Here is a 12732-nt window from a genome sequence, read left to right as displayed (position 1 = left end):
GATCAATTGTTTAGGTTGACCACCACGTAGTGTCCTGCTCGAGCGGGGTCTGGATTTGCGTGGAATTGTATGTGAGCCCTCTATTCCGCATGACGTCACAAACTCGTGTGGCAGTGCACATGTCCACATAACCGAGTGGTAGACCTAAGTCCGCTGTTACATGATTTGGAATGAGCTGTACAACACTAGGAGTTCAAAATAATCAGCTATGTCTTGTTCGTGATAACACTAAAATAGTTCAATTTTGCAGCTATTGCTTACCTGTCATATTATTTTTAATGCCCTGAGGGGAATGAATTGATATATATTTTTTCATATCGAAGTTTTACAATGTATTCGCCGCCCGGCTACTCATTCCTGTCACCCGGCTGACAAAAATTTCTCTGGAGAACACTGTATATGTTTTTTATGAGTATCCATAGAGCTCGTATCTACTTGGGGGTTGAATTATATTTTGTAATCATTAAAATTAAGGCTGATAAAATAGTAATTGCAAAGAACATACAGTACCAAGTGTTCATTCATTTTGTATTTTATTTAAAACTTTTTTGTTTTGTGCAGCTGTACATTCAGGAAATAAATTGATAGCTATACAGACTGGTCAGTTTTACAAAAAATGTAAGGGAGTTATACAAATCATGTTGTGACTGCATCCTTAAAAAAATGCCCGTCAGTAGGCATTTACAGATATTGGACATTTCTTTGAGACGGAATGTTTCATTTTCTTCAGTTCAGTGCATATTATTGGTATTTAAAAATTTGTCTGTTGATGTTGACAAACTAGAGACTGAATTTGCTGCTTACTTGTTTGCTGATTTCCATCAGGAAGTATCAGTGCTCCTCAGATGCATGCAGAATTTCACATCATTTCAAAAGTGAATGATAAAAGTTGGGCTGCACAAATTTGGTGTGTTGAGTACAGTAATATTGGCTGTTTTGTTAGTTCTTCACAACAGTGCAACCCCTGATAAGATTTTTGGTATTGGGAAAGAAAGTAAAACTGAACCAAGTGGAGTCAAACACTACGGTTATGGAGCCAAGCTCTTAATTCAGGAGATGAGTGGGTTTGAATCCCACCATTGATTCTCCTGAAAATGGTTTTGTGTCGTTTCCGCATTTTCACTTCCAGGCAAATACCTGGGCAGTTCCTGGCTATTGCTTGAAGCCAACGGCCATGCCTCCCATGGTTAGCAAAACATGGCAATTCTTACGTTGTAGATAAATACAAACCAAGATGTTTTCTCGGGAGTAGAGAAACTTCTTATTGCTCAATTAAGTACAATCACTTTCAAAATAACACGGCGATTAACTGTAAAAAAAGATTCTGGCAAACAGACCTATTAATTTTTTTTTACTAAGTTATAAGGAAGCGTTTCACATGACCGACAGCCTTAAATCTACTCTCTCGCTAGTTGACTATCGGTACTATAAACCAAGTATCTTAAAAACAGGCAATGCATATCTTCACCAGATATCAGTAAAGATAAGGAGTAGGCTATTAATAAGGGCATTTAAAAGATCCGTTCGTGGCGTCGACCTCTGTAGATCTTTTGCCACTACGTTTATGATAGGAACCTGTGTATAAGTGGAATTGCAGAAGTGTAGTGTGTTGAATGTGAGGAAAGGACTGTTAAGGACGATACAAACACCCAGTCCCCAGGCCAAGGATATTAATCATTTACAATTAAAAAACCCTGACCCGGCCGGGAATCAAACCCGGGGCCGCTGGGTGACAGGTGGACGCATTTCCCCCTACACCGCGGGGCTGGACAATAAGGGCATTCCGCAGTCTGAATGCTTTAGGGGAATGCACAATAAATCACTACACTGGACTTAAGCAACATTGCTTACTACATATTTTGGAGCGGTGGTGGTGGTGATTACTGTTTTAATAGGAAGTACAACCATAAAGTAAACCATCCTCTAACACAAATGGAAAGAATGCAGGACTCAGCTAAGGGCCCCTTGGACGCCAACCCACACTCTAAAGTTAAGAGCCCCTTAGGCCACTTCAACGCAAAACCACACAAAAACATATTAAATGTAAGGCTTTTCAGGCGTTTGCTCTATTAACCAGCGTTTCGTCTTAGGTCTGACACTAGACTCATCAGAGTGGGATGTGTCGGACCCTACCCACTGACGCTGGGGTGTATGCAGGTGAGCTTATAAGAAGCCCATTATAAGAGGTACAGTCTGATAACTGCATACGGGAGATAAATCTCCACGAAGTATTGCCCGCCTAGCAATTCCAAATGGAAAATTCTAAGTTCCCATGGAGGGAATTATATATTTTTCACCAATAGAGCATGACATGATGCTGGTTAATAGAGCAAACGCCTGAAAAGCCTTACATCTGATCTGTTTTTGACATGCTCTATTGGTGAAAAATATCTAATTCCCTCCATGGGAACTTAGAATTTTTCATCCAGCCAAACCACACTCCGGAGGTAAGAGCCCCTTAGGCTCCCTTAATCGCCTTTTACGACACGTGGTGGTGATTATTGTTTTAAGAGGGAGTACGCCTAAGCAACCTTCCTCGGTTAACATTAAGCAGAGATAAATGAAGATATTATCGGCCAAAGAAAGACGAGGGCCATGAAGGGCGGGAAAATGAAAGACTCCCTAGCCCTCGAATCCTTTTATAGGCTCGGGGTCGGGAAAGAACAAGAATTGATAATCAGGGGTCAGACATGATAGAATAAAATTTGCCTGGCACAAGTAAATGGAAGCAATGCCAGGACTCAGCTAAGGACCCCATGGTTGCCAACCCATGCTCCCAAATTGAGAGCTCCTGGGGCCCCTTTCAGTCACCTCTTATGAAAAGCATCTGATACTGTGTGTGTTCTACTACCCCCACCTCCACAGGGACTTTTATGACAGGCAGGGGATACCATGGGCCTTATTCTACCCTCCTCTTCTATAGGGGGATACATATTATAGAGGTGGTGGAAGTGATTATTGTTTTAGGAAGTACAACCGATCAGCCATCCTCTATTAACACTAATTAGGAGGAAAATGGAAGGGATCCGACACTTCAAAAAATGAAGGTATTGGCTAAAAGAAGACAAGCGCCACAAAGGGCGTGAAAATGAAAAGCTCCCTAGGCCTCGAGTGCTCTAATTCTGTAGGTAAGAAGGGAATGCTTCAGAAATAGCAGGTACTGCATTCTCCTTCAAAACAACTTTCTTCAGGGACCGATCGAACAATTCCTATTTGAAATGTGCTGAACATATTCTGGTGTAAGGAGAAGGCATCCAATTTTCCCTTCTAATGGCGTTAGTCCACTCTGCTCTCCTTTCTTTAACAGGAAACCTCAGGAAAAATTGACGATAAACAATAAGTCTAACCTAAAAATTCTTACGAAAAGTGGACGGTGCTTCTGAGACTCTGAAATACTAGCACATTCACAATGAAGGTAATATAATATACTGTACTACATATCACAAGCCATACTTAGAATCTTACCTGTGAAATGTTATTCCAGGAATATTTTTAGATTTCCGATTTGTGCAACCGTATGCACAACACTACATTGTAAGAGCTACAACATCAACTAAATATTAATATCTCTTTTACGCTTTAGCATGTCATACAGTGTTTGCATCTGAAAATTCTCGCAATTACAATTTGTGTTCACCGTATTCACTTCAATGAGCTGTGATAGATTTGACCATCAAAAAACGGCATGCATTCTCAAGCCTATGTAGACCACTGTCATTGGGTTTCACTCTCAGAGCTCCAAGGCATCTCCCATATTCTTTGCTCCCTGATAGCTGATTCCTTCCACCTCCTTTCCCAGTTTCATTCACCAGCATTCATTTCATATTCATTAGTTCCTCAACTGAGGTTTCTGATAGGTAGGGCATATAGTCATACAAAATATGCTACAAAATTTCATCCCAACTCATCCCCAACCCTGAGTAAGGAAACAGGACAAAGGGGTAGACATATAAGGAAATATAAAACTGAATTTATACCAAACTTAAACACTGACACACTTAGTGCACCTCTGGCACAGAAAATAAAATCCTTTTCTTATAACACAGTTTGTCACAAGAGTAAGTTTAACAGCGTACATTGCAGAAATCTCCATTTTTATTTCTTTTTTCTGTCACTTGTTTCATATGCAGAATATTAAAGGCAATTAGTATGGTATAACACATTTATGTGACTGAGTCTCAACTCCTAATCCCAGGAGTGAATGAGCTTTGTGAGTGCTGTCCATTATGAAAATATTAGATAGCCTTCTTCAAAGGTTGGCATCTCTACAGGCTGTGAATGTAGTGTATTGCTTGATACTTCAATTATTGCAGAAGATACTGGAGGACTAAAAATAATTGTGAAAAAGGTTCATGGAGAAAATCACTATTTTGATAGCTGTTGTCCACGCAACTGGAAGCTCTTGTCAGAGAAAGGGCTTCGAAAATTTCTACTGGGCGAGTTGGCTGTGCGGTTAGGGGTGTGCAGCAATGAGCTTGCATTTGGGGGAAAGTGTGTTCAAGCCCCACTGTTGGCAGTCCTGAACATGGTTTTATGTGGTTTCTCATTTTCACACCAGGCAAATGTTGGGGCTGTACCTTAATTAAGGCCAAGGCTGCTTCCTTCTCACTCCTAGCCCTTTCCAAATCCCATCATCGCAATAAGATCTACCTGTGTTGGTGCGACGTAAAGCAGGTTGTAAAAAAAAAAAATCTGAAGTTTTATATCTGTAACAAGTGCATGTGTATGAATTTACCTTTTATTTATTCCTCCTGATGTGCAAAAATATTGTACATTTCTGAGTGGGCGACATACTCTGTTTTTCTTAGTAGTTCTGAATTTTAATGTTAAATGTTCCCATTGTAGGTACCCTGCCCATTTTGGTCAGCTGGAATGCCTGAAATTGATTGCATCTCCACGCTTTACTGACAAACGTATTGGCTATCTAGGGGCCATGTTGTTGCTGGATGAACGACAAGATGTGCATCTTCTAATCACCAATTGTTTGAAGAAGTTAGTGGTTGTTTATTCTTTTCTTATACATTCAGTATACAATGTAAGAGAATATGCACTGAAACATTATACAAATAACAGTAAATTAAATTCTAAGAAAATGTTTAAATTAATATTCATTATAGATTAAAGATTAGATTTATAGATTAGATTCTACTTTTTTCCTTGAAACTTCACAATAAATTGAATCCATCTCTTACATAATTTTAATCATAATATTTATGTGGTAAGTATGCTAACAAATGTTGTCAACACAGTAGCAAAAGTATTGGATATGAAAAAGGGGAACATGTTTTTTTTTTTTTTTTTTCTTCTGTCCATCAGTAGGGTTTAGATTTCACTGTGATTATTATTTGTGAAGACTGCAGTCAAGCATTAGAAATTCTACACATACGAGACGTGGAAATAATTCAAGTGTCTTTGAAAATTTTAAGCATTAAATAAATCTAATGTCACTACATTTCATACAAACATGTGGACTCTGTAAAGAGATTTGAATGTTTATGAATATATGATTTTTAGAAGTCAGAAAAAGAAACACATTCTATTGCACAACAGCAGTAATGGGCCTACCAAGCAACCGTTGCTCAACTCAGATGCCTGCAGATTATTAGGTGGCACTTCGTCGGTGCGACAGAACCTCTTGTATGTTATTCTTGGCTTTCTAAATCTGGTCGCTTTCTCACCTTTGGATATTTTAGAGTTAAATTGTAGAAGTATTGTAAAGAAATGAATAATATTAAGTAATTCACCAAGGGGGGAATGGTCGATATTCAGGAATATGACAGGAAAGATCATTTGAAGCAAACTGTTTCATATGATCCTATTTCAAATGGTTTCTGAGATGGAACACATTTAAAGTACATTTGTTTTTGGGCTAGTGGCACACATGTATGTGCTTTACCCACCCAACCTCTTTGATGTTTTGAAATCGGTACAAGTTCTCCACATGTAATGTTTGCATACACATGTTCGTGGGACACCGATATGTGCAGAAAGTCGCCATGTGCTGATAGTACGACTACACTGCACCATTTCAACAATGTGTTGCTGTTCCTGCACACATTGTTGAATTATATGTTCAGAAGAAAAATGGGTACTTGGAAAAATGCCTGTTTCATGCAGTGTGCTAAAAACTATAGTGAACGCTCTACGATCAGGAATTTGATGTGCTGGGAAGCGCCTACGGTATTCCTCGACAGCAGCAGGAGCACTACCATAGTAGAAGCAATAAACATACACCATATTTCATATTCTTCATTAGTGTAGATGTGTGGCATTTAAGGCAGCGCGTGTACAAACACAGTAAACAGATTCTTCTCTTTGATACACTCTCAATACCTCGCACTACTTCATCCATTCACAACACACCATATACAACTGCATGTTCAACAGGCTAGTTTAGTGGCTGAAAGACATCCCGAGCAAAGAGGAAAGCAAGGAGATAGGTTGGGCTAGAATAAAACGTCGAAGAGGTTGGGTGGGTAAAACACATACGTGCGTGCGACTAGCCCAAAAACAAATGTAGCCTACATTAAATGTGTTAACATCTTAGAAACCATTTGGAATAGGGCGTATGTCCAAATGAAGCTTTTTGCTTCAAATTATTATATCCCTCATATCCTTGAATATTACCGATCTTGATAGCTGCAGTCACTCAAGGGCGGCCAGTATCTAGTATTCGGGAGATAGTGGGTTCGGGCCCCACTGTCGGCAGCCTGGAAGATGGATGGTTTCCCATTTTCATACCACGCAAATTCTGGGGCTGTACCTTAATTAAGGCCACAGCTGCTTCCTTCCCACTCCTAGCCCTTTCCTGTTCTATCGTCACAAGACCTATCTTTGTCGGTGTGACGTAAAGCAACTTGTAAGAAGAAAAAAAACATTCCTTAGTATTGACCATTCCTCTTGGGATACCCTGTATTTATTTAGCAGATACAGAAATGGGAGGTGATTCGTGACTGAGAAGCGACGATATGGATGCGGACGTTTTCTCACGTAACTGGAGTGTTTAATAGAAATTGCAGGAGGGGGAGTGTTCATGTGGTTGGAACAAGAAGTTAACTCTTTGACCTACTAGTTTTTTGGAAAAAAATGTGCTCTTACATATTATTATTAATATTATTATTATTATTATTATTATTATTATTAATTTTTTTTTTTTTTAAAGATATTTTAAGGAAATGCATATGGCTGTATAGGTACATGGATGTTAAACACATATAAACAACTTTTTTGCATTGCACCATATATTTATTGTTTGGAGAAGTCTTTTTGTGTATGGAACATTAAAATAACAGGTGTCAACATACAACGCAGCCTCTCATTTTAGGCACTCTAATGAGGTATGTTTGAAGAGTTCCCATGCTGCACAACTCTGCATTGCCTGGGTGGCTCTAATTTCTTTTGAGAAGGAGCCATTTTTGATGGGTAGTAGCCAGTATCAACCCTGATGCGTCAAGGGAATTTTGCGAGTTTGAGGGGAATTTGGCAAAGATGCAAGATATTTACAGATATAAGCATTGGTTTCCTTTGTTACGTGATCCCAGAACTGTGGGTTAGAAATTCATTATCCACTTAAATCTCTATAGACATGATATAGGCTTTTGGGCTTATGCCGTGTTAAGAAAATAAGGTGAAATTCTTTACGTTTCGCAGGGAACTTCCTCTCTGTGCCTTCAGAAGAAAATCTCGACTGTTCACGAGAAAGGCTTCTCAAACCATGAGGTTTGAATTTAGACGTTGTAATAGAAGTGGAAGTGGTATGTTCATTCATCACCAGATAGCTCACCGGACGCTGTACAGTGCTAGCGTTCGAAGCGAAAGCTGACGGAACCATCAGAATCAGTCTGAGAGGGTCACATAACATAACAGGTGTATACACATATGAAAGTATGACATTGGCCTAAGCCTGGAGTGAAACATCTGGCAACAAGAAACGTACATGTTTGGAAAATACCGAAACTAAATAACAATAGTGAAGGGACAAGGCAGGGAACTACCTGTGTATGTCTTTAATTGCTGGCAGGCACATATTACTTAATTGATAGCCAGTGTCCCTGTTGAAATTGTTAGGATTTCTACGTATTTCCACAGCTTCCCGTACAATCCTTGACCTGTAGTGTCTAGTGTGGATAAGAACTCGAGCAATTTGGAACACAACATCATGACCCTACGATAGAGCGTGCTCAGCTATTGCTGATTTGTCTGGCTAGTTGAGATGAATATTTCGTTCATTTTCCTTGATACGTGTACCATTGGACCGGCATGTTTGGCTAATGTATACCTTACAGCAAGTACAGAGAATTTCGTAAACCCCAGGATGTAAAAGTGGGAAAAGTTTGTCCTTGGTTTTACTTAGACTGTGAGCAATTTTAGTGACTGGGCCAAACACTGTCTTTATATTTTTTAAAATTTTTTTGGGGGGAGGACCTTGGCAATTTGATCTGTGGTGTTGTGAATGTAAGGCAGGTAGTCAGTTCCTTTCACTTCTTCCTTCTGTGAGCTTTGCTTGGTCGTTTCTCTGGGATGTAGGGCTCTATGAATCTGCAAATCGCTGTAACCATTACTTGAACGTGACTTGGTGTGTGTCCATCTCCACCTGGATATGTGATGGCTCACAAATTTGTCTTGCCCTCTTGGTGAGTATTGCAAGTCATCTACGTGTTGATTGCTCTTGGTGAGTGTCGTGAGAATGTGTTGTTTTTGTGCTGGATGGTGGTGAGAATCTGCATGAAGATAGCGATTTGTGTGGGTAAGCTTACATTAGACGGTATTTCCTAAGGATTACATGTTACAAACTTCATATTTGGTCTGTATTGAAAATGTACATCAATTTAAGATTATCAAAATTTTATTAGTCAACCTATTCAATACAAATGATATTTGCAAAGTTAGGACTTACATCCTATTAAACTAAGGTCTAAAGGGACATGTTTCGCCCTTTAAAAGGGCATCATCAGCCGTTTTACACTCATGCTAAAGGGCGAAACATGTCCCTTTAGACCTTAGTTTAATAGGATGGAAGTCCTAACTTTGCAAATATCATTTGTATTGAATAGGTTGACTAATAAAATTTTGATAATCTTAAATTGATTTCCTAAGGAGCCGTCCAGTTTCTTTCTAATAGAATATCCAAGAAATGTAGGCATCCCTCAGACTCCATCTCCATAGTGAATTTAATTGAAGGATGTTTTTGATTTAGGTGGTTTAGAAATGGATGAAGTTTTCTCAGGACCTTCTGTCCAGACCACAAATGTATCATCAACATTCCTCCACTAAATCATAGGTTTTGACGGGCACCGAAGCAGTAGCCTCCTCCTCAAAATGCTCCATAAAGAAATTAGCCACTACGGGCGAATGTGGGCTCCCCATAGCCACTCCGTCCGTTTGTTCTTAAAAATTCCAACCCCACAAGAAATATCTGGAAGTCATGCAGTGGTAAAATGGCTTATTAATGTCCTCAGGGAACAAATGTTTGATGAGAGACATGACTGAGTCACTCGGCACTTTAGTGAACAAGGACTCCACATCAAAACTCACCAAAAGTGCATTTGGTTGAAGGGTTATGGTTGACAACTTGTCGACGAAATCCCGAGGGTCCTATATGTGGCTGAAGCAATTTGCTTAGGTATTTTGCCCGAGCATATGTAGGAGAACCTATCGCACTAACAGTCGCTTTGAGAGGAACATCATCTTTATGGATCTTAGGAAGTTCATATAATCTAGGTGACACTGTGTCCCCCGGGGTCGGTGGTTATGGACACTGACGAGTATAAGAATAAGATACCGGCTATATTGTAAGAGCCTGTTTACAGACAGAGCTTATGTGACCCTACCACTCGTGTGTCAAACGCCACTGTGAAGCTCTTGAGGCAATATTCAATTCCAAAAGAGGAGGCTAAACATCTGAAAATATAGAATTGAGGCAAGGACTGGTAGTTTGTGCAGTGGCAAGCCTAGTAGGAAACAACCATGAAAGTCGGGTAAAACCAACCACCCACCCACCCAAGAAAGAATTTATTGTCGTTCCCTTTTGATTGCGGGAAGGGTCCCACATAATTGATATACAATCACTACATGGCCCTGGAAGCTTTGTGTGATAACAACCCTACTTTGATAGATAATGGGGACTTGCTAATCAGACAAGTTTTACATGCCTTATCCATTTCTTTAATTTCATTGTCCATGGCATTCCAGATGAACAGCTCCCTTATTTTCTTTCTAGTTTTACCAGGTGTATGCATAAGTCTTTTCCGGTTTCACTAAGAGATGGCGCCAGCGAACAGTGCGCAGCATATGAATTTCGCACATACGTCAGTTTGTTCGTCTGACATTACCCTACCAACACACACAAGTTAAGTCCGCCAAACACTAGCGTTGGTGTATCCACAAAGACTCCCACAGAATGCTGTCAGTTGCGTACACTTATTTATTTACAGACTGTTATTTTCACATTTAACACACAAAACTTAATCAACTACCATCATAAACAAAACACGACTACGGAAGAAGAAGAAGAAGAAGAATAAGAAGAAGAAGAAGAATGCGACTGCTATCTTGAAAAATATTTGGCTGTTACAGTAACATGTCATCAGAACCACACCACGAGCTCACAAAAACAACTGCAACTAAACAAGAACTCCACTCCACCATCTAGACTGCCTCCTTATATATATGTTGCCTGGCCAGGCATATCTTTGAAATTTGAGGTTTTCCAATAGCCTAATTATAATGTAAAGAAGGTTAAGATATTACGGTGTGTTGCACAATATATACATCATATATACAGGTAATAATAATTTATATACTATTAATTACGGGTTCTTACATCAACCGAACTCATACACAGCACATATTTCATGACATAACCTCACAAATAATATGATTGTCTAGAAATAATAATACTAAATGGATGTGAACACTCCATAGCCACCACGAACCTGCTACGCAGGCGTAGCAGGGGTAGAGGTGATACTCCCACGTGGTGCGTCCCAGGTGGCGGATAGGGGGGTCCTAACCGGCTTGCCGGCGGACTTGAGGGAAATAAAATACCTCTCGCGGACCAAACACACTACCCCCTGCGGATGGGGGACGCACATGTAGAATGCACCCGCGGAATCCCCTGCCTGTCGTAAGAGGCGACTACAAGGGGCGACCAAGGGATGATTGAATTAGAACCATGAAACTACTCTTGATTCGTACCATCATGCGGGGAACACCATGGGTTGCATGTACTTGCGAGTAGTATCACTAAATTGGTACGAAATAGGTTTGTGATTAGTTGCAGTAAAAAGCCTGGCCTGGTGGTTTCCAGTACCCGTGCGTCGTACCCATGTGAGCAACACCGCGGGTCTGGGCGTAGCCTGTGAGTTCTACCGCTATATGAGCGGCATCATGGGTCAGCGTTGCCTGTGATTGGTACCCAGACTTCCAAGTGGATCCCACCTACCACGCAAGACCTGGACTGCCCTGAATAGAATCAGAACAGGACATGATCGGTGCAGAGCCGCTCTCCATAAGGGGGAAAAGCTACCTAATCCAGACTGTGACTGTGGAGCTCCACACCAGACTGTTCGTCATATCGTCAGGTAATATAGGATTCGAGCCTATCACGGTGATGAGGGTGACTTCCTGCTGTTAACTCCGGATGCTGCACGCTGGATCGAAGAATTAGACATTCAATTATGAAGCACAAGTTGCTTTGTTTCTCAGCTGTAAATATGTATATATGTATATTACTGATTATGTCTGTATAAGCCATACGCTAAATAAATAATAACCACAGGAATACCGGCGCCCGTGACTAGTACACCTAGGTGAGGAGCCTTACTGGTTTGCGTTGGCTATGAGTTGCGCCATTGTGTGAGAAACACCATAGGTCTGCGTTCCCTGTACGAATTGCAATACTTGTAAGTAGTACCATCTTGTGTGGAACACCGTGAGTCTTCGCCACTTTTGATCAGTACCCCAAAATGACAAATACCATGGTTCTACTTTACTCGCGACATGTACCATTCTGTGGGGCCTTAGATGTGAATTTAGCACACCTTCAGACATCAAGCATCATTGTGCTTTATAAATGGTCCTTTGGTCAGTAATACTCTAATTAACTTCCTTCTTTTTGAGTCTGATCCACTGTTTTTGTTTGTTTTTGTTGGGTTCATGTCCATCCATTCATTCTTCATGACATTTTCTTTATTTTGGTCAGTGGATGAATTTGCAGTTTTTGTTATTTCATTTCGTACCATTAGGGGCCGATGACCTCGATGTTAGGCCCCTTTAAACAACAAGCATCATCATCATCATCACTTCATAGCCACACCTCACAAGTCAATAATAATAATAATAATAATAATAATAATAATAATAATAATAATAATAATAATAATTATTATTCAAGCTCAATATTGGCATTATTTACCTGTGGGTTGAACAATATTGTTTTCAAGTTATCAGCAAGTTATCAGTATATTACACCTGCGTCAGCGTCTCTGTTGTATCATTCAGTGATCATGTCAACGTTTGTGCATGAAAAAGAAAAAATCTATGGAAAGCTGTCATTTGATGGTAGAAACATATGATGAACACGCTCCATCAATTAGAACATGTGAGACATGGTTTCGACGATTTAAACATGGTGATTTCGATGTGAAAGACTGGATGATGACCCAACTCGGACACAACAGCAATTGGCACAAGCATTAAATGTATCACAAGAAACAGTCAGCTGATGTTTAC

At 40.0% G+C, this 12732-nt stretch overlaps 1 protein-coding gene across 12 annotated transcripts in view; it reads left to right on the top strand.

The window, feature by feature from the left end:
• Positions 1-12732, top strand: part of AP-1gamma (adaptor protein complex 1, gamma subunit) — a 792649-nt gene that overhangs the window by 223076 nt on the left and 556841 nt on the right. For all 12 annotated transcript variants that reach the window (XM_067141824.2, XM_067141823.2, XM_067141830.2 and 9 more), the window contains one exon: positions 4846-4992. In XM_067141824.2, coding sequence (XP_066997925.1) covers positions 4846-4992 — 147 coding nt within the window. The remainder of the gene's footprint in view (positions 1-4845; positions 4993-12732) is intronic.

The sequence above is a fragment of the Anabrus simplex genome, chromosome 2 (genome assembly GCF_040414725.1).
Source record: "Anabrus simplex isolate iqAnaSimp1 chromosome 2, ASM4041472v1, whole genome shotgun sequence".
Classification (NCBI taxonomy): domain Eukaryota; kingdom Metazoa; phylum Arthropoda; class Insecta; order Orthoptera; family Tettigoniidae; genus Anabrus; species Anabrus simplex.
The sequence above is the reverse complement of the archived record's forward strand: the minus strand, read 5'-3'. Positions and strand labels throughout refer to the sequence as shown.